The sequence below is a fragment of the Pipistrellus hanaki genome (assembly GCF_964339955.1).
Source record: "Pipistrellus hanaki genome assembly, chromosome: 18".
Classification (NCBI taxonomy): Eukaryota; Metazoa; Chordata; class Mammalia; order Chiroptera; family Vespertilionidae; genus Pipistrellus; species Pipistrellus hanaki.
This window is the reverse complement of record NC_140520.1, coordinates 34,287,054-34,314,590: the sequence shown is the minus strand read 5'-3', so window position 1 is coordinate 34,314,590 and position 27,537 is coordinate 34,287,054. Positions and strand designations below refer to the sequence as shown.

The 27,537-nt window shown below is 47.4% G+C and overlaps 1 protein-coding gene across 1 annotated transcript in view; it reads right to left on the bottom strand.

Moving 5' to 3' along the window:
• Positions 1–4,774: 4,774 nt before the first annotated feature.
• KCNJ10 (potassium inwardly rectifying channel subfamily J member 10) overlaps positions 4,775–27,537 on the bottom strand; it is a 31,227-nt gene continuing 8,464 nt past the window's right edge. The window contains exon 2 of the mRNA XM_084865908.1: positions 4,775–8,965. Within this exon, the coding sequence (XP_084722034.1) occupies positions 7,826–8,965 (1,140 nt within the window). The 3' untranslated portion in view covers positions 4,775–7,825. The remainder of the gene's footprint in view (positions 8,966–27,537) is intronic.

Below are 27,537 nucleotides of genomic sequence, written 5' to 3'. Positions count from 1 at the left end.
TTCCTCTGGATTGGCTGTCTTTGCTTTATGCCCTCCTCCGGAAGGGGGCGGGACTTCTGGTCCTGGGGGAAAGGCGACTTCCGCTCGCCACGCCTTGCGCTCGCGCCGGGCTGTGCGGAGTTGGTGTTTCATGTGTGAGTGAGTCCTTCTCTCTTCCCGCCCTCACTTCAGTCGGCGGAGCCAGACCACCGGAGCGGAGCAAGCTGTGAGCTGAATTCTGGGCCTGGGCAGGAAGCCGGAGCGTGGAAGATGGAGTGAGGGAGCGTTAAACCTGTGCTAGTTCCTGGTGCTTTCCTCCTCCCTCTCACAGTTCCGCGGGATTTGTGAGCCCCAGGACCGGGAGGAGTTGAAGGGAGCCCGGAGCGTACGTCCCACGCAGTATTTGGACATACTTATAAGTATTTTGAAATTATCGTTTTTTGTTTTTTTTAAAATCTAAATTCGAACTTAGGCAACCCTAGATGGAAGGGTGGGAAGAACAGGGAGTCCTCGTCCTTCCTAAACTGTCAGGCTCTTATGCGCCACCGTATTGGCTATTCTTTCCACCAAGATTGCCTTCCCCTCCCCGTCACTACATTTAAAAATATATATTTTATTGATTTTTTAAAAATGTATTTTATTGATTTTTTACAGAGAGGAAGGGAGAGAGATAGAGAGCTAGAAACGTCGATGAGAGAGAAACATGAGAGAGAAACATCGACCAGCTGCCTCTTGCACACCCCCTACCGGGGATGTGCCCACAACCAAGTACATGCCCTTGACCAGAATCGAACCTGGGACCCTTCAGTCCGCAGGCTGATGCTCTATCCACTGAGCCAAACCCTGGCTCCCTGTCACTACTTAATCTTTCAGACCTCGACTCAAGTGTTGCCTCCTAAAGGCATATCCTGGCTCTCAGCCAGGTAATATTATTTTAAGGGCAGTCCTCTCTGTTAACTGAGAGTAGATGGACAAGGGCAGAGGGGCTCTAAGCTCTAGAGAATCATTTACACAGACGATCCTGCCCTCCACATAAAAGTCTTGTCCAGTGCCTGCTGTCCCAGGGCTCCAGAACTCCATTTTGGAATGACCAGCCTTCACTGTAGTATTTGTCACATTGCTTTATGATAACTGATTTTTTGTACTTTGCCTACCTGGTTTTCCATCAGGACACTTTGAATTCTTTGAGGTCAAGAGATTATTTTGTTCTTTTCTGTACCTCTGCATCTAACACATGTTCCTATTACCAAAATACTTCTAGAGTGACATCCTAGAAATGCTCCCAACTCCCAGTCCTTTTCTCTGAAATATCCTTTACCTAGTTCAAGTTCTGCCCCCTTCACCCACCCACTTCAACCCTGCTCACTAAGGACTTTAATCCTTTAGCTGTTTCCCTTCTGTGGGCATTTATTCCACTTACAGGCTACTAGGGTGGGCTGGGGTAGGGGCTGGTTGTCCTTCAGCCCATCCTGTGCCCTCTCACAGTCTTGGAGCCCCAAGATCAATTCCCCCAAAGATGTAGGCCCTGCCCACCAATGCTGTCAGAGGGAGGCCCTGCCCACCCGCCGCATCACCACCATGGGGTAGCCTGGGCCTCCCTCTGCAGGGCATCGGGTGAATGGCTGAGCGGACAACCAATTGCATCGCACCTGCCCTGGCTGGCCTGGAGCCAGTGGGTGTCAGCTTGATGTCCAGATGGTCAGTCTGCTGTTCAGCCATTCATTTGGTCAATTTGCATATTACACTTTTATTATAGATTGTAGAATTTCATAATTTACTTTAGATTGTATTCATAACCCTGTGAATGAGATTGTAGGGGTTTTGAGGTTAGGAATTATATCTTATCCTTAATTTTTCAATTATTCATTGCCGTCTCAGGCAGATGGTACATGTTCAGTAAATACCGATTTACTTGATTTTACAGGCATCCTATTTCCTAGGGCAAGTCTTCTAAACTAGGATATGGAGAATAGAATATTCTATCTAGTCTGTGCATGCAGTTCGCAGAAATACCCTCCACTTATCCATCATACAATTTATACTTTAAAAGAACCATATATTCCATATTATTCATATTCTTATATGTCTGTCCTTTTATGTGCCTTCATGTAGTTATATGCCCTATATGATAATTACTTTTAATCATTTTTTGCATTATAATAGCCATATATATGAGGACACCATATCACCATTTAAAGAATAATAATGGTGATGATGATTTCTAATAGCCAGCTTTGTTGAGGAATTATTTGCAATGTGCCAGGCATTGTGCTAATTACTTAAAATGTATGATAGATATTTTGACCTTTACAAATGAAAAAATTAAGGCTTATAGATATTAAGTAATGATCCTAAGTCACATAATGAACTACTGACAGAGCTGGGATTCAAAAACAGGTCTGTCAGGCTCAGACTATTCTCCCCACCATCACCCCCCAGACTATTCTTAATCACTATGTAACTAACCTGCAAATAAAATGTTGTTGATGAATTCTGATTTTCTTCTCTGCCTCCTCTTATTGATCTCTTATCTGAATCTTTTTGATAGTTTCTCTGTGACTCTGATTTATTCAGTTCCTTTGCCAAAAATATGAGACTTAGTCCCAGAAGTAGAGGATATAGGAAGTAGATATCTGAGGGTTACATAAGTAGGGGTTCCACTGGCTAGGTTGGTGTAGGTGGTGTGGTAGAAAGGCCTCAGCCAATTTGTCTCTAGAGAGCTGAATATTTAAAAAAAAAAAAAAAAAAAAAGAAAAGAAAAAGAAAGAAAGAAAGAGGAATACAGGGTGTAATCATAGCTTTTAATGGGATAGTAATCGTTACCAAGGTTGAGGGTTGGCAAACAGTAGGGATCGCTCCATAGAAGCAGGTGCAAATTCTAATGATTGTACATCCTTGTAAGGTGTGTATCATGTCTTTTATTTCTTTATTACTTGAATGTTACTTCCACCTAACAGGAACTCAGTATTTGCTGATTTTTCTTGAATCTTGTGTCAAATGTGTTCTAACCAGATTAGATTGTTACCATCTCTTGCCTAGTACCTGTCCCTGTGAAATGTTTTACATAGAGATCTCACTATTTGGAAAATGTTGTTATTGGTATATCTGGCCCTTAGTGTATGCTACTTGTTATTTTAGCTTGCCCTCCTCACAAGTTTGTAAGTTTCTTAAACTTTTAAAAAAATATATTTTATTGAATTTTTACAGAGAGGAAGGGAGAAGGATAGAGAGCTAGAAATGTCGATAAGAAAGAATCATCGACCAGCTGCCTCCTGCACACCCCCCACTGGGGATGTGCCCGAAACCAATGAACATGCCTTTGACCGGAATCGAACCCGGGACCTTTCAGTCTACAGGATGACGCTCTATCCACAGAGCCAAACCGGCTTCAGCAAGTTTCTTAAACTTTAAGGGACTGTATTTCATATATCTTATATATCATTTATGTTGTATGATTCATCTGTTAACTAGTGTTTTCCAACTGTAGGTAAGTATTTTATTGATGATGATAGGAGTCCCAATTTTTTCCTCGGCCTTTCCATTTCTGGGGAACAAGAGTCAGTGACTGGTATCTGTTGCTTTTGTCAGAGAATTTAGGACTAGATATTGAACCAGGTTAGTGACAGATATGAATAGGAGGGAAATCCATTTCTTTGAGAGTTGGGTAAAGAAATACCCAACAATTAATTGAATGGGCTTATAGAGCCTTGAAGAATGTCTCTATGGTAACATGGTATGGAAATCGGGCATGTGTTCACTGGCAAAGGGATAGTGCCCAGGACCCAAAGCAACTTGACTTCCTGGATTAACCTGAGCCAACTTTCAGATTTCTGGGTCTTAAAAAAATCTTGTCCTTTAAAAACTGAATTTGAAATGTATTTACTAAAGGACCCTAAAGTTAATGAGGGAATGGATGTTAGCAACAAAGGGAATGAGTGTGGCCACATGGTTTTTATAAGTTCTTCCAGCACAGCTACATTTAGTTTTCTTTCCAGGCAGGCCTGTGAGTTCAGGCCTTAATCATAGATTGGTTTGGATTTCCAAAAGAAGCTGGAGTGAAGAACAGAGATTCATCCATTTTATTTAGTAGCTTGTTCTGAACAGACAAAAATAAACCAAAAAAATCTCACACATCTCTCTTCTAGGTAAATTTGACCTACTTCAGTCTTGAATGCAATGGATGGGAAAACTATCCCTAGATACTTTTGCTTCAGTAGAGTTGGCCCATGCCAACTTTACCGCAAACATCGTGTGTTATTTTACAAATAAGTTAGGTTAAATAGCACGGGTAAAGCACCAGGGTAACAGCCTTGGGGAGGGGGCGGTGTCCCTGGCTTGTAGCACTAGTAAAACTGTCTTCCTCTCTCTGCTAAGGTCTTACGGAAATCCCAGGAAGGTCTTATTGGCTGACAGAGATGGAGGGAATGAGGAGGTGAAGCACAGAGTAGGGATCTCAGAAGCCTCTCATGTAACTGCACAATCCCCTAGGGCAGCTGGTACCCCAAGCATCAGAGCCAAAGCACTCCTCCCCCATGCCCAAATGCCAGGGCTGGGACTCAGGATACCCCTAGCACAGGCAGCATTCTCTGGGCTTCTTATAGCCACAAAGAGGGCGAGCCTCTGCCTTTGGAATATTTTGGACCCAACACCTCTTTCATGCTGGCCTTTGGATTCTAGGGTCAAGGCTCCTCTGTAGCGCCTCCACGCACCAAAGGGTTCAGCTTCGAAGTGGAAGAGCCCTGGCCTCCAGGGCCTGGAGTCGCATTTGCCCCCACCCTTGTGGAAAAAGAGGAAATTCAGTGGGAAACAGAAGGATGCTTTTATTTAAAAATTTTAAAAGTGCACAAAGACAGGACAGGGGGTAGGAGCACACGGTATAAGTAGGGATTCTCCTAGATTTCTATGGACGGAGTGTCTCCCTTTTCCTCCTGTTTCCCTGGTCCTATAAGCAACACGGACTTTATCAGAAGCCTCAGTGGATGCCTCTTGTTTCTGAAAAGAATCTTGCACCATTCTGCCATAATCACACCTGAAAGCCTTCTTCAGATCACTTTCATATTAAAACTAGCATCCCTGTTAACTTTGGAAATCTGGGGAGCCCTACCCCAAAACCAGAGCAAGATATTTGCCCCGTGCTAAAATCTCTGAACATTTCCTTTCTGTACATTCAATATATTTGGTTCTATATACATACGTCTCTCTATATACATATATATATATGATCTGTTTCTCTAGATAAACCTTTCATATATATAATATTCTAATTTCCTGAGCCTCCACCTGCCTCTTGTTTGCTAGCTCACATAAAACTCAAGGGTTTCATCAATTTCACTAAGTTCCTCAATAGTGCACTTTCTCATCTTTTGTTCTTCTCTCTTTCGTTGTTTTGCCCATCTTCTAAAATCTCCCCCCTTAACATCTGTGCCTAGTGCTCTCCTGACATGCCAGGTCCATGGTTGGTGTAGTTAAGAGCCTCATTTCTCACCAGACCTGGCTGCTTCTAGAGCCTAAAAGACAATTGCAGCTCAGAGGAGATGGGGGCTATAGTCTAAAGGACCATTTAGGGTTGACCATGGGGGTGTTGTTCTGGAGGGCAAAGGAGTGGGCTTATGGGAGAATAAAGCAGGTTGTATTAAAAGGACAGTATGATTTAAAGTGCAATTTAGAGCAAAGTCTGGGATCATAGAGGAGAATCAAAAAGTCAGAAAACATTCTCATTTTGTTATCCAATGAGAGGAGAATCTGGGGGCTTAGCATAGACATCGGGGGGTGGGAAGAGAGTGATTCCCTCGGAAGGGGAGCAGCTGTGTGCAGGGGAAACTGGATGGAGGCTAACTTGTAATGGATAAGAAGAGATATATATACAAGCTGTGGTACTTTTTGCCCTTACCCATTGGAAGAAAGCCAGTAAGTCTAGCATTGAATGAAGTTGAGAGCCCAGAAACTGGCTCTCTGCCTTCTATTCTGCTTAGACTTTCAAGTTTTTCTGGTTCTTTCTTAAGAACAAGGGAATAGTGGGGGGTGGAGTGGGGGGTTACATACAGTAAATGGAGAACAAAGGATCTTCATTTTTAAGATATAATTAGAGTTCAAGAAGAGATCAATGTAAGAGAATCTTGTGCAGTTGTAGTAACTGGTGGCCAGCCATAAGTCCACCTCAAAATTTTGTGATTTTCTCTGCAAGGCTCTGCACATAGATGTATGTACATATTCCATAGAGGTGTAGAGCTTGTAACAACTGGCTGAGTCCATCTTAAAAAAACTGTCACTTGATTCCTACAGGGACTCTGTACCAAACCATTGAGGTTGGGGGTGGTGTTCCTTTGTCCTAAATGAGACAAGGAAGCACTCTTGGGATTTGGAGTATCAGAAAAAGTTCTGGTGTCCATATGCCCTTCCTGACCCCTGCCACAGTTCCCAGCAGGAAACAAGGAATGGCCTAAGTCTGATCTCTTTTTAACTTGCCTGAAACTGGCCTCATGGCACAGGAAAGTAAAAATGAGATTGGTACTCATTTTATAACAAGTCTCAGGACTGACTGAGGAAGACCTTGGTTATTTAATCAGGAGGTCTAATTTCCTTTCTTTCCCAGCATTACCTAATGAAATAGTTGGCACTTCTCAGAAGGGAACTGGGAGGGGTAACTCTGCCAGCCTAGTTGTGCTTCTGTCCAAACCTTAACAAAGCATCCCCAATCCCTAGGGGGTCTATACAACAGTCTGGAAATCTGATCATTTATTCATCCTGCTTGGTCTGGTTGGTTTAACTTTCCTGGGAACTCTGCTCTGTGAGTGTAGTTTTCGTCAAACACCAGTGTTGAGAGAGGGAGGCTCTTGCATTTTCCCTCCCTCTGAAGTGTTGGGGTTAAGGGAAGAGTGGGTTGGGCAGGAAAGAAGAGAAGCCAAGGACAGTGTACTTTGGAACACCATTTCCAGATCTTCCATGGAGTCCATGTACAGGCCTTTTTCAGGGGAACAGATTGGTGAGGGGCATCCCATTCATAGGACACAGAGAAACCAGTCCTCTTAGGGCTGCCTGAAGGACAGGTTCAAGGATTTGGACAACAGCTTGCAGTGGTCACTCCACACTGAAGAGTTCAGAATCCAGGATGGGTGCAGGTGGTGGTTGTGACTATACTTTTTCTATTTCCTGGGTCATCCCAATTCCCTGGAAGCAGAGGTATCTATGAAATAGCTGGGTACCCTCACGGTTCACTTTAGAAACTAGAAAAAGCAAAAACGGTTGTGACCAAGATCCTAGGTTAAGTCAGGAGTTGCCAACAGAAATTCACCAGGAAAAACCATGACTTCTTTCGACAGGTTGGTGGAGACCCCATTATAAGTTGATTCTGGTTTCCTACATTTCTGAGGACACAGACCTTCAAAGGACCATCAGAGTATTGCCTTAGGGAACTTGTAAGATGAAAGTTAGAGAAGGAGGGGACTCCAGCCTCAAATGACCAAAATTTCTGCTGCTGGTGGTAGGTTAGAGGGAATCTGTCCATCCAACTGCATGGTCCTTCTAATGTGAGTCTCCGAGCATGCCAGAAGCCTCTAAGCCTTTCAGCTTAATCTTCCCTCTCTTTCCCCCCCCATCCTGGCTTAAGGCGGGGAGGGGCAGGGAGGGCGGTAATAATGCAGTGGAAGTAGAGTGAGGTGAAAGGGGACAGTGGGAGGAAAAAGTGGACTCCAGTTGGCCTCGACTACCCACAGGCCACTGGGTTGAAGGAGAGCGAGTGGAGAATGGGTGCTTCTGGAACTCTTCGGTAAGCCTGGGTAATATCCTCACCCAGAGTGCAAAAAAAGGAAGCAACACTAGAGGGACAGGGACTTGGGAAAGGAAGATGTCAGACGTTGCTGATGCGCACACTAAGGGCACTGCCCTCCTTTTCGGCTTGTTCCCTGAAGGACTCCTCCAGCTTGAGCTTCTCGGGGTCTCCATAGCACACAGTGCTGTCACGCAGGCCACTAGGAGGGGCCACTTTCACAACTTGGTCAAAGAGGCTGAAGTCAGCGATGTATTTGCCACTGGCTGACAGCGAGATGGCGGGTGTGAACTCATAGCCCCACAGGATCTCCTCGGGCAGGTAGGAAGTACGCACTTGGCAGGTGGCACTGGTGGATTCCACCGTCCCACTCAGGATCAGCACCAGCTCGAAATCGCCCTCCCCGCTGCGCAGGGGGAGGTCTTTTAAGGGACTGGTCTCGTCTACCACGTGGTAGAAGGTAAGGGGCAGGATGAGGAAGGGGCTGTCCGAGGCCGTGTCGACTTGAAAAGTCACGTTGACCTGGTTCAGCCGGATGTTCTCACCCTCCTTGGTCTGGTGGGTCTGGAGCAGTTTGCCTGTCACCTGGCAGCCAATGAGAAGGCTCTTCCGCATGTTGGCAACTCGAATCATCAGGCAAGGCTTCCCGTTGTGGGCAGCTACGACCGCGTGCTGGCTGAAACGGATGGTCTCGGCCCGCTTCTTGGGCCGAGCAATCTTCGCCAGGAAGGTGCCTGTGATGAAGATTTCCAGGATGGTGGTGAGCACTAGCTGGGCAATCAGAAGGACGATGGCCAGCGGGCACTCCTCACTGATGTAGCGGAAGCCGTAGCCAATGGTGGTCTGGGACTCCAGGGAGAAGAGGAAGGCCCCTGTGAGTGTGTGCACCTGTACCACACAGGGGGTGTGGTTAGCCGGGGGGCCCAGCTCCAGCAGGTCCCCGTGGGCCACAGCGACCAGATACCACACCACGCCGAAGAGGAACCAGGTGCCCGCAAAAGTCGCAGAGAAGAGCAGAAGCTTGTAACGCCACTGCATGTCGATGAAGGTGGTCCACAGGTCCTTGAGGTAGAGGAAGCGCTTGTCAGCAATGTGCTCCATCCTCACGTTGCTGCGGCCATCTTTTGTCAGCACTCTTCGCCGTCGTATCCCTGGGCCCATGAGGGGCCGGCTCTCTGTCTGCGTGGTCTGACTGTAATATACCTTGGCAACTGATGTCATCTGGAGGGAGCGAGACAGTATAATGGAGGTTATTGCAGAAATCCAGCCAACTGCTGGCCACCACCCCATGGAAAGGAAGAAGTAACATTCATTTGATACCACTGATTTGTTGTCTTATTAGCAAATATTTATTGAGCACTTGCTATATGCCAGATACAGATGCTGGTAAATCAAAGATGAAAACAACATCATCCTTGCTCTCCAAAAACTCACAGTCTAGTGAGAAAGATTTGTTCAGTAAACAAATAATTACAATACAATCTAATATTTGTAATTAGGAAAGGCAGAGAGGAAAGAGTAGTAAGTTCACAGTTCCTCGAAGATGGGGCCTCTACTGGTCTCCATCACAAAACCAATTCTGTGAAGATCTCATTTTGAAATTCCTCTTCACCCTCATGAATAACATCAGCAAGAACAACTACTCTGTTGAGATCCTTGCAAGCCAATCCCCCTTAACACACGCATACCCTTAATCTCTCCATTTTTTCCTCCTAGCCACAAGTCAATAGTCAATATTGATGCTAAGTTATTCTTCTGGCTCAGAAAATAGCAGAAATTGCCCATTCTTCTGCCCTTTAAGATGATCTCTAAGCACCAAGCCCATTTGACTGTGTATTAGTTATTAGTATCACCATCTATTTGCATCATCTGGTGAACTTTGTTCTGGGCTGGGGTTTGGGGTAGTATTAGGAAGAGTACGGGCAGGACAGAAAGAGTAGAAGAAATAAGCAATGGTGGAGGAGAAGCAACAATCCAGTTTCCCAAGGACTGGGAGAAATGCCAGATTGGAGGTTGCAAATTGCCTTGACTGAGCGAAGTAGGAGGATTAAGAGTGTGTGTGAGTGGCTATGTCTGCACAAGCTTAAATTCGGGATTACTATATGTCCCAATAGTAGAAAGTGGAACAGGCTCTGAAATAGAAGACAGATCACTTAATTTAAAGCTTCTGGCACCCCTGCCCCAAAACTAACATGCTTCTCCAGCAGAGAAAGAATTTTTAAAAATACATTGTATTGCCGAAACCGGTTTTGCTCAGTGGATAGAGAGTCGGCCTGCGGACTGAAAGGTCCCGGATTCCTGTCAAGGGCACGTACCTTAGTTGTGGGCACATCCCCAGTGGGGGATGTGCAAGAGGCAGCTGATTGATGATTCTCTCTCATCGACGTTTCTAACTCTCTATCCCTCTCAATCCCTCTCTGTGTAAAATCAATAAAATATATATATATATATATATATATATATATATATATATATATATATATATATATATATATATTTTAATACATTGTATTGATTTCAGAGAGGGAGAGAGAATTTTTTAATCACATGAGTCCTTTGACTCTGAAGCTGATGAGAAGATCTTCTGGAATGAGAGAGTGGTCTCTGCAGAGTTTGGTCCTTAGAGAACAGAAGGGCTCATCACATTCTCCTCTCTGAGGAGTCTGAGCCATTGCATTTCATCATTCTTCACACTACTCTATCTTCTCCATGGTCTTATGCCTTGAGGACCAATTACTTGGGTCCATTCATGTATCCACCCAAGGAGGTACTAAATTAGAGATTACAATGGAGGGAATCCCAGAGTGTTCAGCGGCAACCAGGAGCCCATTTCACCAGCCCCCACTCACTTAGAACTTTTACCCAAGTGACACTTCTCAGCCAGACCTGCATGTCATCCACTTCCTCAATATGCTTACCTGGCTACTATGGAGCAAAAGGAAAGCTTTATAATTCTGAAGTTCGAAGAATTATGTAGAGTCCCCAATAAAGTCCCATTCAATACTTAGTAGTAGTAGTAGTAAACAATCACACTCTAACTGGGTTGGCTCAGTGGATAGAGCGTCGGCCCTCGGATTGAAGGGTCCCAAGTTTGATTCCAGTCAAGGACTTGTACCTTGGTTGCAGGCTCGATCCCCAGTGGGGGCATGCAGAAGGCAGCTGACCGATGTTTCTCTCTTATCAATGTTTCTAACTCTCCCTCACCTTCTCTGTAAAAATCAATAAAAAATATTTTTTTAAAAAAGAAACAATCTCCACAATGCTTAAATTTATATATTTTAAAGTTTATACATTAGTATGCCTTCTCATTTGATCCTCAGGATCTCGAAAAGGTGTGAAACCTCTATAAGAGATTTTTAGGAACTCTTAGCAGGAAGTGGTGGAAAGCTGTGGATGAGTGAACATAATTTTAACTTTCAATAAGAAAACGGGGGGAGGGGGTTGTTGGCCAGTGTGGCTCATTGGTTGAGCATTGACCCGTAAACTAGATCACGGTTCAATTCCCAGTCAGGGCACATGCCCAGATTGCAGGCTTGATCCCCCAGTAGGAGGTGTGCAGAAGGCAGCCACTGATTGATGTTTTTGTCACTCCCTTTCCCTCCCTCTCTGAAATCAACAACAAAAAATTGTATTTAAAAAAAAGAAAAATGAGGTACATTTCACAGACTACAGACAAACAGGTAAGATACTGATCCTAGACAAGATTCTAGATGGAGCACTAAGATTGTGACTACTTGGCTAGGGTAGAGGAAAGGTGGTTATCAGTAGGCTTAGTTACCATGGGTTACTAAGAAAAAGTCACATCAAACTAACCTAATTTCCTTCTATAGCAAGGTTACCAGATTGGAAATCAGATAAATGCGATAGGTAAAGCATATCTAAGCAAGATTTTTGATACTCTTAGAGTTCCTATAATCTCTCATTATGTCCTTCGGGCTATGACAGAGAAAAATGAACAGTATGCTAGTAGGTGAGTTAAAAATAAAAAATCAAATGGTACTGGTGAGTGCATTATGATAGCCTAGAATCAGTTTTCTGGTGATATACCAGAACACTTTATCTTCGCACTTGCCCCTTTACACATGGCCATCAATTATGTAGATGACACAAGGCTGGGGCAGATCTCAAATGCAAAGTCGGCGGCAGAATTAGGATCCAAAAGAAGACAGATGCGTGGGCCAAATCTAACAAAAAAGGATAAATGTTGGGTTACATATTTGTGTCCAAAATTATCTGAGCAAGTTCTGGACTGGAAAGCAGAACCATAGAAATAAATTTTGGCAGAAAATAATCATGTATGAACTACTTATGTGCTTCGGTTGCCAGAAAAGCAATGCAATCTTAGGCCACTTTCATTTAATTAAAGTATCTAGAATAAGGAAGTGATTCTGCTCTGCTCTGTTTATCCCACACCTGCACTATCAAGTATCAAGGGACAATCAGGATAGGAGAGGATTTAGAACCCATCATATATGAAATGGTTGAAGGAAATGGAAGTTTAATCGGGAAAATAAATTATCGGAGGACCATGATGACTGTGCAAATATTTTGTTTGAACAGCTACATGAACGGGTTTGGACTTCTCTTTGAGCTCCGAGAGAAACAACAGAAGCAGCGAGTTCAATCCACAGGGGAAAGATTCTATATGGATATGTCACAGAACACCAGCAATCCGTGCAGCCAAATATAGAAAGAGCTTCTCAAAAGGTGGTGATTGCACTATTCCTGGAGGTGTTCGAAGATACATTAGCTGAGTGCTTTAAAGAGATTCTTTAGAGGAGATGAAAGCTTTGGTCGGGAGATTGAAAGATTGTCTTTAAGCTTCCACTCATGGAGGATCAGGATGCCTGCCCATCTCTACCCAGACACTTCCTATGGTGACATAAGGGGATTCTTTATCCAAGTTCAGCTTTGTTTGTGCTGAGCAGAGATTCTACATATCTGGGGGAATGGAAGCTCCTGGAACTCAAGGAAAACCTTGCTTATCATTCCCAAAATAATAGCCTCTGATTACAGATCACTTTATGGTTTATAAACTATGTCATTTGATCCACCCCCCCACCATGAGGTAAGCAGGAAAGGCCTCATTAGAAATTAAGGCTCAGCCAAAACCAAGGTATATGCCCTTGACCAGAATCGAACCTGGGACCTTTCAGACGTGTGAGGAGTGATAGTGCAAAAGGCTGTTAAACGGCCAAGTAAAAATCAAGAGGGTTGCCGACACTGGTTTGGCTCAGTGGTAGAGCGTCGGTCTGCGGACTGAAAGGTCCTCTCTCTCCTCACCTCCAGCCTAGCATGTACCTTGGTTGCGGGCACATCCCCAGTGGGGGTGTGCAGGAGGCAGCTGGTCGATGTTTCTCTCTCATCGATGTTTCTAGCTCTCTGTCCCTCTCCCTTCCTCTCTGTAAAAAAAATAAAATATATTTTTTAAAAAAGAAAGAAATTAAGGCTCAGAGAGATTTTCCCCAAGAAGGTTAATGGTAGTGTTGATCTGGCTCCTGGTCCAGAACTTTGTCATAGCAACTGCTTCTGTGTTCCCCTGGTTCATTCTTACGGGTCTGTGTTTTTAGGAGGTGCCTCCGTGGTACCCTGTATGGGTGATCACAGCTGAGACAGAGGAGACAGAGCCTGGAGCTTCTAGAGAGGCTGGTGTTAAGACTACTGACGTGGGCACTGGAGATTTGGGCTATGGCTAACACTGTTGTGATTGCCACCTCCAGCTTTGTGCCCGCTGTTGCCAGCCTTTAGATCTGCCTCCTCCGGCTTTTATCTGCAGCTGCCAGCTGTTGTGCCACCACCCACAGACAATCAACCTTGTTCTCAGCAGTGAGAAGAGTGAGAAGCAGATAAACAATCAGCTACACTCCACTCCCAGCTGGCCGGACCCCTGGGAAGGGAGCTGGTGGTTACTGTCCCACCTGAAACACCCGTACTCTGTCCTCTAGAGGGTGCTGTTTCCCCAAAACGGCCCCTGTCAGATGCCAGAGAGATCTGAAGAATTCTGAAGACGACAGAAATAGAGACATTAGTTCTTCCTCCTCTAAAAAATGAATGACTCTCCCTGAAACAAAGGCCAGTCGAGCCTGCAGTGATACCTAGCCTTCTCCCTCAGCAAACACCATCTGCACCCATTGCGTTTTGCCTGTGGATAACCCAGAGCTCACTTTCTTTACCTGAGAGCTGGTGAGTCATTTGTTCTCCAGAATGAATGGGTTATCAACCTTTCCTGAGTACAGGTCTGCCCTGATGCCTTGAGACTAAAAGTGACCCAATGCTCTCCACTGCTTTTAGGATAAGCTGCAAGTCTCAGCACAGCATCCTAGGCCTTCTTGATTCAGTCTTTACTTTTTGGCTTTACCACTGTTCTCCACGGACCCTGGACTCCAGCCCTGAAAGAGCATCACTTTCATCCTTTCTGCCTCTGGACCTGCCTTCACACCGCCCCGTTTCATGCCTATCTGATGACCTATTTACCTTGCAAAACTCAAGTGTTGGTTGCCCCTGACCATCAAAGAAAGAGTTTGTCTTCTCTCTCTCCTCACCTCCAGCCCAGCATGATTTACCAAGCAAGGTCTTGTACACATTCCTATTTTAAAACATCATCATGGACCCAGAGTTCCACTTCTAGGAATACATCCAAAGACACACGAAACACTAATTCAAAGGAGTGTTTGCACCTCTGTGTTCCTTGCAGCATTACTTACAATAGCCAATGTTTGGAAGTAGCCCGTGTCCATAGGTGGATGAGTAGGTTAAAAAAAGCTGTGGTACATTTACACAACGGAATACTACTCAGCTGTAAAAAAGGGAATCTAACAGTCTGTGGAATCTCAGAGGAAAGGCAGGGGAGGGTGGGTGAGTGTGAGGTGATCAACCAAAGAACTTGTATGCATATATGCATAACCCATGAACACAGACAAATAGGATGGTGAAGTTCTGGGTGGGAAGTGGGGTCAGGCTAAAGGGGATTGATGTGGGGAAAAGAACATATGTAATACTTTCAACAAAATAAAGATTGTGTAAAAAATGTAATGTGGCCCTGGTCGTGTTTCTAGGTGGTTAGAGCATTGGTCCATGCACTGAATGGTTGCAGGTTCAATTCCCGGTCAAGGGCACGTGACTGGGTTTACAGGTTCACTCCCAACCCCTGAGTCAGGCCACTTGCAGGAGGCAACCAGTTGATGTGTCCTTTACATCAAATGTCTCTCTTTCTCCCCGCCCCCCCACTTCCCTCCCTCCCTTCCACTCTCTCTGAAAAACAATGGAAAAATATCTTCAGGTGAAGAAAAAAAGAAGAAATACATTTGACCCTTGAACATGGAGTTGAATGGCATAGGTTTACTTATACGTGAATGTTTTTCAGTAAATACTATAAATGTAATTTCTTTTATGATATATCAACATTTTCTTTTCCCTAGCTTATTTTGTTGTAAAAATACAGTGTATAATACATATACAAAATATGTGTACGTTGGCTGTTTATGTTATCAGTAAGGCTTCCAGTTATAGTTCAAGGGTCAACTGTATATCCAGCCGCACTGTTTATGGCACATCTATTTGGCACATCATGCATCTTCTACTACAGATAAGCAAATTGAAATAAGGATCCATGTGTCCATTTTGATTAGCCTGATGTATGAGTCACACAATGTATGACACATAGTAGGTGCTCAAGAAGTATTTTGTGAGTGAATGAATGAGCAGAAGGGGGCTCCAGCTATAGGGGCCAATCTAAGAGAATTGAGGATGGACTTCACCTCACATATGGCAAGGAGGTGTGAGAGCGCCTGTCTTGGGTAGGACGAATTGAACTTCCTCTAGTCCAGGGCTTCTCTCACTCTGGGGCCTTCTCATTCCCCTTTTGTGTGTGTCTTCTCTTAATTTTTCTTATGTTTTCTCTTTTTCCTTATACACAGGGAAACCCAATAATTATTATCAATACTAATGTATATACAAATGAGCCAAATGTTCTCATCTGTAATGTTGTTTCCTACCACCCAGAAAGACCCATGCAGTTTCAACTGTGTTTTCATAAATTTTTTAGCACCTACTGGGTGCCAGGTTTGAAACAAGACACTAGAGTATGGAGATGAGTTAGATATAGATTCTGACCTAGAGGACCTTCTACTCTAATAAGGGAGGCAACCATAAAAGAGGCATGAAGTGATAAGCGCTGTAGAAGAAGTGCTAGGGAAGTCTGCAAAGGGAAAGGCGACATCTAGCTTTAAGGGGGCAGGGCTGGGAAGGAAATTAGCATGCCTTCATTGAACACCTATTCTGTGCTAGGCACTGGGCAAGATTGTTGGTGATTTTTTAAATGCTAATTCATATAATTCCCCAAACAACACACCATCTATACCAGGAAACAAGGTAACTACCAGGAGTTGAGCTTTTCCTGCATATTTGACTGTCTCAAGCAGGAAAGACTTTATAGAGAAAAGTGGCCACGGGACTGGGCCTGAAGGATAAGCAAGGTTTGGACCCTTGGAGATTGGGGCTTAGGAGTCACAGAGAAGGCCCTTCCAGGGAAGGGAGCAGTATGAGCAAAGGGGTAATGGAGAAAATCCGGAGCCAGCCAGGGGGATGGGAGAGAAGGTTGGAAGTGCTGTTTATGATGTCTGCTTTAGACCAGCACTTCCTATTTCATTGCTGCACCAACTGCAGAACAGTTTTTCTCCTCATGATTACTGATGAAACCGAGGTTCAGAGAGCCCTTGTGGCACAATTCCTAAGTAGCAGAGCTGAGATTCATACCTGGTTCTGGCTGCGTAACAAAGTCCCTTACTACGTGAATCCTACGGTGAAATCTGCCTTCCCTGAGCAAATCCAGCACTCGACAGCCAGAGATGACACCCAGCGCATGGGGAGGTGAGCAGGAGCCAGCCCGGCGCGAAAGCTCCGCAGCAATGACGCCAGGCTGTCTGACAGTTTGGTGAGGTTTTGCCATTGCTTTATCCCGAGTTCCTTCTCCTGGGTTTGCATAGCATTTCTTTATCCTCCCTGTTTCCCTCCCTTGGGCTCAGCTCCTAGCTCCCTCCTCATATCTCCTGTCATCTGTGCTGCCCAGCTCGACCCCTCTGATAGTTCATGCTGATACTGCAGTGTTTCCCCCTCCTGTCCTCCTTTCCAGCTTCCTCTTCGTCTTTTCATTCCCTACTACACATTTGTCTGGACTTGCCTTCTCATAGTTTCTTCAGTCTCCTGTATCGCATCCTGGAGAGCTGATGTTTAGAAGATGGTGATATGGAGGAATAGTATGCTATCCATCTAATCACAACTCTGACCTTCAGATTCTGTACCAAGCTGTATCTCCATCCAGTTGTCTGCATCACTAGAGGCATTCTAAGCCTCGCAGCCTCCTCTTCTCCCTAATTCTTCCCTCTAGCAAACAGCCTCTCAGCCTAGTAACTTGGAAATAGGGCCAGATAGGCAGTCTTCACTATAACTATTAACTAGTCCAACTGTTTTAGGCTGAAGGTATTTCTGAACCAATCACTATGAAGTACAGATAATGGATAGGTGATAAAAACAGGGATGCCCCAGCTCACTCTCTGTGCCAGTGTCTGCCCACCCTGCTCAAATGCTGTATGTTGGGAGAGCCGTGTGTGCAAACAGAGGCGTCTGAAGCGCTGTCAGCCTCAGAAGCTGAGGCCAGATGGTCTCTGAGCCCACCCTCACCTCAGACCTCTGAGCAAGGTACATGCCCAGCATGACATTCGAGATGGGGTGAGAGAATCAGGCACAAGGATGTGTGAGGACCCTGCCAGGAGCTAAAAGGCAGCATCGCCTGGCGAGCGTGGGCTGGACTAAGAAGCAAGAGAGTCAGGAGCAAATCTCAACTCTGCCGGGGGCTAGCAGTGACCTTGGGCAAGTCTCTGAGCCTCACAGGCCTTTGTTTCCTTCCTGGTGGGTAAAGGCATTGTGTTAGTTTCACATGCCTCCGACTAGTGTGCCAGGACGTACTCAGAGCCACAGGAGTCAATTTCATGTGTTTTTCAGAAATGTCACTTTTACTCAAAGATGCTGTTACCGAGGTGTTATTTTAATATTAAATGACATATGATGGAGTAGAATAAAAATTGCATAATTTGCCGAAACCGGTTTGGCTCAGTGGATAGAGCGTCAGCTTGGGGACTGAAAGGTCCCGGTTCTATTCCAGTCAAGGCCATGTACCTTGCTTGCGGGCATATCCCCAGTAGGGGGAGTGCAAGAGGCAGCTGATGGATGACTGTCTCTCGTCGACGTTTCTAACTCTCTGTCTCTCTTCCTTCCTCTCTGTACAAAATCAATAAAATATATATTTTTTTAAATTGCATAATTTGTAAAGCAAACCAGATCTTAAAGATGTCCAGTTTATGGTGTAGCCCTGTATCCTTTGGAGTGTAATTCCCTCTCCTCTGCCTTTCAGAATGAGTTGCTGGGTCAGTTTGGGAGACATTGTTCAAGGATTATCAAGGTCACTTCCTGCTTTAAAACTCTATGCCCAGCTGGCTGGTGTGGCTCAGTGGTTGAGTTTTGACCCATGAACCAGAAGATTACAGTTTGATTCCCAGTCAGGCCACATGCATAGGTTGTGGGCTCGATCCCCAGAGGGAGTTATGAAGGAGGCAGCCGCTCAATGATTCTCTCTCGTCATTGATGTTTCTATCTCTTTCTCTCTCCCTTCCTCTCTCTAAAATCAATAAAAACTTATTTTTTTTTAAAGTGAAAAATAAAACTCTCTGCCCAGCCTGGGTCCCGCCCTCTGTAGTTTGGTCCCATCCTTCCCACTGGCCTCAGTGGAGAGAGGAAACTCAGCCTCCTCTCACCACCCATGTATCTCTTTTATGGATATGGAGCCCAACTTGAATAGCAACCTTAGAAGCCTCCAGAAGGAGGTCAGCTTGCATTGCAGACTGAAAAGAAGCATTTCTGGGGTTTCCAGTGTTCTCAGCGAGAGAGGAAGGAAGGAATGAGAAGGAGGGTCTGAGAGGAGGGCAGGAAGAAAAGCCCCACGGGATTATGTAAGGCCTCCAGGTTGGAAGATGAATGGAGTTGGGTTTGGGGTTCTTTCCAAACTTGATGACTTTCTTCATTAATCTCCCTCCTGTCCTGCCCTGAAAAGAAGTAAACAAACAGAAATAAAGCCAGAGGCACACACATCTTGAGGCGGGGGAACAGGGCAGTGTGTGTGTCCGGGGCTGCCTGGCCAGCTGAGTCACTGAGCCTCTGCCCCCGACCCTCAGGTCTCCGTCCCCTTCCCTCCCATCCTCTGGCCTCGGCCTGACACCACAGCCCTGGCCCAGGGAAGAATAGGCTTTTCTTCCCTTGTGTCAACGTTTGGAACGTTCTCATAGTCTGATCAAAAGAAAGGATAAAAGCCTTCAGAGCATTTCCTGGGAGCCGTGACCTCTATCTGGCCCTTTGGATCCCCCTGCGTGTTTTCCAGCCGTGCTAGGGAGGGACCCAGCGATGGAGCCATGTCAGATGTTCTCTTCTGTCCAGAAACCACGCCTGCTTAGTCTGGGCTGCCCCTTCCTCTGCCCCAATCCCAGGCAGTGCCTTCAGATTGACCAGAAGGGCATCTCAGGAGCCCCTCCCCCACCCGGTCCCCAGCAGAGAGAAAGGATGACTTCCTGGCACATGAGCACATGAGCACTGCCTCTTTGATGCATCTGCCCACTCCCTCCACCCCACTCACGGCAAACCCCACCCCGAGTCATCCCTGGGCCACGGTGTCTGCTCCTACCGGCTGTCTGGGGCAGCGGGCTGCACATCCGGTCCTGTGTGAGGTGCTTGGCACCAGGCAGAGTTCAGCTTAGGACAAAGGATGCACCGCTGCCTCCCCAGCCCCAGCCCCAGCTCTGGCAATTCTGAGCCTCTGGCCTGGCCCCATCTAGGTTCTCATCTCAAAAGAACATCCACCCGATGTGAACCCATCCCTCCTTACCTGCACTGAAGAGCTAGAAAAATCTGTATCAGTGCTATGATATAGCTGGACGCAATGGCATGAATAGTAACAACGCCTATTGTCATTGCTATTCTATTGTTCTCAGTAAGACAGGAGACACTGAGGAGGTTCCCAAGGACATGGGGAGACCTCAGAGGGTCTGGGCTGAGTGAGGGGGGAAACAAGGCGATGACCAAGATGTCTGTTCAGGCTCTCTTGTTCATGTGCCAGCCTTCCCTGGCCCTCTAATCACTCGTCCTCTGGCCTCAGCTCCTGAGACTCCCCGCAGAGGGAATCTATATCCAACGGATCCCCGAAGATACTGATGGAGGGGCTCATGCCAGTTTATAGATTAGAAGTATTCTTCCGACAGAGCTCCCTAGAGAGAGTGCACCCCCGGCCAGCTATTACAGCAGAGGAGGCTGGTGAGATTACAGATGGGGAAAGGGTAGCCAGGAGATGAGGGGAACTTCTACAGACTTGAAGCTTCATAAGGTATCTGCCCCTGTCTGCCGAGCTCTGAAGATTTGCCTCCCTGCCACCAGAGGGCAGGGCTCCCCAGCCCCACAGGGCAGGCCTTGGTTCTGTGGCTTGCCTTCTCTCATTGACTCCCCCACCCCAGCCTACTCCTTTTACTGCAACTATTAGGTTGAACCATATGAAATCACCAGTTTAAATACTTGCATCCCATTCAACAGTATCACATGGTTCAATCTGCCAATATTTAATGACAGTAAAAATAGGAGCGCCAGCCACTTGTGGACCATGAGGCTCTGCAGTCTACAAAGCACTTGGGAAATCATTCCACTTGATGCACACAGCCAGGTTGGGTGGCAGGTGAACAGCACAGAGCTCCCTCCAAGGTCACAGCTGACCTTCCAGTCATTAAATCCAAGGTTGTTTTTTCAGTCTTTAGTCCCAGCAGGCTCTTTATAGCATTTGAAACTCATGACCAACCCGTCTGTTCATGACACTTTTGTTTGGGTCATCCTGCGACGCGGGGCCTCCACTGATTTTGTAGAACTTGAATAGATATTGCGTAGCCCTGCCACTTGTAGGCTGCGTGATTTGGAGCAAATCACTGAGTTCCCACTTCCTTTGTTTGCAAGAAGGACCTAATAATACTTTCTCCACAATGGCAGTGGGAGAATGCATAGAGAGCATACATGTAAGAGCTGTGTGAAGCACTAAATAGGAGGAGAGTCTCAGTGGTACTCTCTGACCTTGTCTTCCAGGTTCCCTTGCTATTACTTTTTAATTCAAATATGTTTTTATTGACGTTTTAGAAAAAGAGAAATGGAGGGAGGAGAGAGACAGACAGACAGACACAGACATTGATGTTTCTCCATCAGCTGCCTCTTGCATGCAGAGCCTACAACCTGGGTATGCGCCCTGAATGGGAATCAAACCAGTGACCTTCAGCTGCATAGGACAACATTCAACCGACTGAGCCACACTGGCTACAGCCCCTCTCTATTATTTTTTTTTTATCAATATCTCTTGCTCTGATGCTTACCTGTTGGTATTTCTCAGGGAGCGACCCTTCAAAACTCTCCCGCTCTCTTCTCTAACCATTCTATCTCCCTTCCTCAGCTGTTTCAGCCCCTTCTGTGGATTCCACCTCACCTCTGCCGGTCTGTCCAAGCACTGACAGGCTCCCTCTATGTGAGTCATTCCAGCTGAATGTTCAGACTCATGTCCTGTCTCCTCAGATCTCTTCTGCTTCCCTCTTGTCCACAGCATCACCATCCATTCAGTGCCCTGGCTTTCCATCTTGCCCCTCGTCAAATTGGTCACTAGGTCTTATCAATTCTGCCTCTAAGGGCTCCTCTCCACCTCCTTGTGGCAGCATCATATTCTCTGTCCCCTGAAATGTTGCAATCATCTGCTCTTCCTGCTCCCGCCTCCCTTTCCTCACCTCCACCCACCTCAGCTGCCACAAGGCCTTTCCCACTGCTCTCGTTTTAAATCCTTTAATGAGTTCCACAGCTTTTGTAATGAAGCCCAAACTCTTCACATAGAACCCTCCACCATCTGATTCCACCCTGATTTTCACAGCCTCTCCTTTGTTCTTCCATTTGTTCTTTCAACATGGCTGCACTCCACTTGGTGTCCCAGGCCTTTGCTTATGCAGTTCCCTTTGCCCAGAATGCCCTCCACAGGGACTTCCTCTTCCTCTATGTTGCTAGGACATTTTGCCACATCACCAAGTAGCACCTTTGTCCTTCTCAAAAGATTGTGAGCTCTTAGAGGGCAGAGACTACATCTTAGTTTTCTTTTTAAGCTGATACCTTTTAATTTTGCCTAATTGATTAGTACTAAAAAAAGGACTTAGGCCCAGCCGCTGTGGCTCAGTGGTTGAGTGCTGTGTCAACCCATGCCAACCCATGAACTAAGAGGTCCCTGATTCGGTTCCCGGTCAGGACACATGTAGGGATGCGGGCTCCATCCCTAGTAGGAGCCAGGCAGGAGGCAGCCAGTCAATGTCTCTCTCTCATCGCCGTTTCTATTTCTCTACCCCTCCCCCTTCTGCTCTCTCTAAAATCAATAAAACATATTTAAAAAAGAAAAGAAAAGAAAAAAGACTTGAATTTGAAATCCTTGCTCTGGTTATGGGCTAGGAATGTCTAACAGACAGCATATGGGCCACCACTAACCCTTCCCCTTGTCCTTTATAGATATCGCTAGTTCATCACAGCACTCTTTCTCACTGAGCCCCAGAATCTTTCTCAACGTGGTGATACCGAGAGCCTTTTTCAATCAAATGGAGTTGGCCTAACAGATGAAACCTATTTGTTATCCTGGCATGTCTGGGTCACAGCCAAAGTCCCTATCTATTTTTCTTTCCCACTATTTGCAATCCTGGTCTGTGTCATTTACCAGCTCTGGGAACTTCAGTCAATCTCTTAATCTCTCTGGGGCTCAGTTTCCTCACCTAAGGAGGCCATAAAACCTTCCATTGTGGTCCGGGTTACAGGAGATAAAGTAGGTGAAATCTGCAAGGCCCTTAGACAAATATATGATATTACTCTTATCCTACTTTGCACATGAAGGAAAGTATCTACTAAATTAGAGAAACAAGGGCTCCGACAGCCATTTAACAGCTGAGCCGGAACCTCTGTCTCAAGTCCCGGGGACTCTGTCACGTGCTTTTCCACACCCCGGTGGGATTGATGATGCCTCCTTTCTCTAGGGGACCAGTGATTTGTGGGGTAGGATTTACCATAGCCCCGGAATTGGAAGAAGCTTCCAACCCCCTATGCTTCATCCCACCTCCCTGTAATTCCCAAGAGGAGGCCCCCTTCAAAACTCTCCCCGCCCCCTGCTGAGTGGTACACAGTGAGGGGAGCTGCCTGGAGCTAAGTTCCTCGGCCCCCGCCCTTTGGCCCCTTGCCCTCCTTCTTGTCCCCAGCCTCTGTGGCTCCAGGCAGCTGGCAGGCTTCTCAAAGCCCTGTATGGCCAGGCCTCAGGAGATAAGGTTTTTGGGGTGGAGGCCAGTGAGCCACTGAGCTGTCACCAGATATGCTACCAGAATCTGAGAAACCAGAGAGGGGCCAAGCTGATGGGACCTGCTCCTTAGGGTCCTGGGACTAGTGGGGTTCCTTACCTGTGAGAGGAGAGGCAGGAAGACTATATCCCAGCTCAAGACCTCTCCTCTCTACACTTTCTTCTCTGTGATCCTATAGGTTGCACTGGTTAGTGGGGAGGGAGGGCTTGGGCCATTGGTGGGGGTCCAAGACATAGTGTAGGGGGGAGGCAGGAGAGTCATTCCCCAGTGTGGAAGGACCCTCAGGAGCAGCTCCCATAGGAGTAATCTTCCCACTCCTTCCAGGAAGAATCTTACCCATCTTCCCAAATAGAATATTTTCTGAACTGGTTCTTAATATATATATATATATAATTGATTTTTTACAGAGAAGAAGGGAAAGAGAGAGCTAGAAACATCGATGAAAGAGAAACACCAATCAGCTGCCTCCTGCACACCCCTCATTGGGGATGCGCCCGCAACCAAGGTACATGCCCTTGACTGGAATCGAACCGGGGACCCTTGAGTCCGCAGGTCGATGCTCTATCCACTAAGTGACTAAGCCAAACCAGTTTTGGCTGAACTGGTTCTTAACCTATGTTTTGTTCATCTTTGTATCCCCTTTGGTGCCTAATACAGAGCTTTAGCTAATTTTATATATGTGTGTGTGCGTGTGTGTGTGTGTGTGTGTGTATGTATATATGTGTATATATATATATTTGCCTAAAAGAACCTGTAGGGTTGGTCTGCATCCCTTTTTAGTGTCCGATTGAAGTGTCAACCTCCCAACAGTTGGGGGCACCAATTTGGTCTCCCCATCAGCTTTTACTCCAAGCTGAAGAGCCATCTTTTCTCTAGTTTCCTTCAGTCCTCACTCCACACTGCCCTCTCCCAGTTCTCTGTAATGAGGGGTCCAGATGGGAAAACCAAGGCACAATACTTAACAGTAGGGCCTCAATGCCAGAAATCCAGTCTTCTGTGGGAGATAAATCCCTCTTTCATAGTGTCAGAGGGGCAGAAACTTCAGGCAGGGGCCCAAAACTGTTCCAGAGTAGGATAGCTTTGGACTTGAGCTTCTCCCTGGACCAATGAGGTCCTTCTGAGGAGCCCCGTGGTTCTTCGTACCCAGTGGCCAAGGACAGGAGGACTGAGACTTGGGAGAAAAGGACAAAGAGGAGGAGGCAAAGGCAGATGGAGGGGAAGCAAAGGGGCACCAGCTCTGAAGCCCCTAGGATTGTGGGTGGGACAGAGGCCATAATCACCTGACCTCTGCTGCCTCCCCAGTGCCCGTGTTCTCCATCCTCTGCCCACCCCTCACAACACTGTCCTCCGGCCTCACTAAGCTTCTCTCAGCTCTCCACTAGGCTCTGCTTTCTCTTACCAACAACAGTTCTTGGCAAATGACAGGGCCTCTTCCATGGAGCTCTCTTCCTCTTCTCACCTTGCTTGGTTAATTTCTACCCCCACTTTAGGCCTCAGCTTCGATGTCACTTCCTTTTGGAAGCCCTTTCGGGGCACCCCCCCCCCCCGCCCCAGTAAGATGTGAAGCCCCTCCTCTGTGCTGCCACAGTGCCAGGGACTTGCACCTACAAAGGCCTTGTGCTGGGAGTGTGTGCACCACACCATCCTATCCTCCCTGAGAGGTGGGTAGTGCCATTCCCCTCATATTGTTGGTGTGGAGACCAGACTCAGAAACTACAGAAAGACCACTAGTAAGTTGAACCCGGGTCTGCTTCAACAGAAGCCCATGCTTTTCACCTAGCCAACGCACTGTCACAGAACATCCATGCTGGGAGGCACCTGTGGTCATCCCATTCAGTCCCTCCCTTCACTGAAGAAGAAGCCCAGGTCTGAAAAGCTGAGTAACTAGCCCATGACCACGCAGCCAGCTGGTAGCACATGTGACTTCAATCAGGATCAGGGCAATAACCTTGGCCTTCTTCCTCGTCCCAACCTCCCTCTTCCCACAAGATCCTTTGTTGGCCCTGTGGAGCTGAAGGGCCAGGCGGTGGGGAGCCAACCTTGGAACATTATCCATGGAACTCTTCCCCTGTCCAGCCACAGCTACAGCCCAGGCGGTGTCCAGTGTGCCCCACCCACCGGCAGGTATCAGGAATCCTCCTCACCCTGGTAGCAACTGGCCCAGAAACACGCCATCTAGATCATGAAAAAGTGGCAAGGAGCTGGCCCATAGAGAGGGGGCAGATTGAATGATGCTCTCGCCTGAGAGTGTGGGAATGGGCGGGAGACTTCTTGGAAACAGCTGGCGATCCCACGGCCTCCAGGGGCTCTGAGCCTTGGAACTCTCCCCCTGCCTCGCCACCAGCCTTTGTTCAGTAGGACACCTCTCTTTCTCATCAGGATGTGTGAGTTCTCTTTCCATCCTTCCCCTTTGCCTAGTAATATCTGACACCCTGGACACGCTTCCTCTTATGTCAAAAGCTACCTGCTGCTGCCTAAGCGGTTTATTCTGATTTTGACCTTGGTGGAGCTAGAGATCCATAGGGACCTCATACTCAGCGTGCACGTTCGGGAAACCGAGCCACCCTCCCCGATAGGGGTTCTCTCAACTTCCTTTCCTTCTCAGGGCTCCTGGTTCATGTATGGGGAACAACCTCTGACCCTCACACAGAGTATTCTAAGGGGGTCACCCTGGTAGGAATCTACCCCCTCCCCAACTTTCTACTTGTTCCTTATCCGGTTTCCTTGTTTTAAGAGAAGGATGGGGTAGGGGTGGCATGAAAACACTGACTAGATGCAGAAGAGACTCAGAGGTGACTCTATCCCTGTCCTCCCTCTCTCGGCAGCCAATGCCTGAGTGCAGCTGGAGAGGTTGGAGTTATGTATCAGGCGGGCTCTTTCTCCAACAGGGGGCATTGGAAGGGGCAACTGGAGGCAGAAGAACCGCACCAGGGCATGATGGTGCGGGCGGTGCATTCTGGGTGAGGTGGCTTTGGCAAAGTCCTGCAGCCACAGAGGGAGCATGCCAGGTGAGGAGCAGGGCTAAGGAGTGGAAGGCCCTGCCAGGGTGTGTGCCATTCTGATGTGAGGAAAACACCCCGGAGCTGCAGCTCAATGTTCGATAGTGTTAGCAGATAAGCAAACCAATATCTGCTTAGCTCTCCCTCCACCCCCACCCCCATCCCTGGCGGAGTTTCTGCAGCTGTGACCCCATCCACCGCCCCAGGTCCCCGCACAGTGTGGTGCAAGCAGCCTTCAAATCTTGGGGTCCTGGTCAGCCCTCCATCTAGCTCCCTTTCTAGGGCACCTGCTCTGGGCTTCCAGAAGATGCCCCAGACCAGAATGGTGGGAGAGGCACAGACAGCCCCACCGAACCTTGCACAGACATAGGATGTTGGCAGGGAGGGTCAGAGCCGGCATCACGAAGGCCGTGTACTCAGTAGAGATCGCAGGCTCTTCAGCCCCGGCAAGAAGGCAGTGGGGCGTTCTCCCCAGCCACCCCGAGCCTGGAGAGGAGTGGGCTGGAGGGGAGATCAGGAGCGAAGAGATCTAGGCTCACCCTACCTACCGACAGTGGGAGGGTCAAGGTGACCTTTCGAGGTTCTTTCTAGACCCAGAATCCCAGTTAAGGCTCCTGTACCTGTTCTCCCATCCCACCACCCCGCCATGCCCCCACTCCTTCCCAAGAAAGGTGGGTAACGATAGCTGTGTGAAAACTCCACGGGGGGTCACCTGAGTGAAGCCAAGAAGCCGATAATGACCCTCACAAATCACCAAAAACCACCTGGAGGCAAGGAATTTCCTCTCTCATTCCAGGCTTCCCACCTGGACACATCATGTCATCTCTCACAGGGGACGTGACAACTGTCCAGCCACCTCCCAGGCCATGAGGGGCTGTGACATAGGCACACGCCCGGGGCCCGTGTGAGGGTGGTCCCCCCGGGCCTGTGCTGGGGCAGCCAGGGTCCGGTCAGGCCTGCAGAGCGCCTCCTGCATGCTTAGCTCAGCTGGGGGTGGGGGACGGGGCCCTGGCCCACCCAGCTCCTCGGTGGTCAGACGGGGGCACTGTGCTCAGAGCTCAGCAGAGGCGGCGTCTGTGGTTAACGAATAAGCAAGTGGGTTTGGGGCAGAGGGACATTCCCCGCCCCAGGGCCACATTCTTGAGGTCACAACAAGTGCAAACTTGTTATAACCTGTGTTGGAGCAGCAGGGGCCAGAGAGGGCATGGGGGGGTAGGGGTGGAGTGGTGCTGAGCTGGCTGAGGCTGGTGGAGGGGGTACAGGAGGAAAGGAGGGGTGGGTGGGGGTGTGCAGGGGCATCTGCGAGTGGATGGTGGCAGGCGGCAGGTCTGTGGGCCTGGGGCAGCTGCTGTGTCTG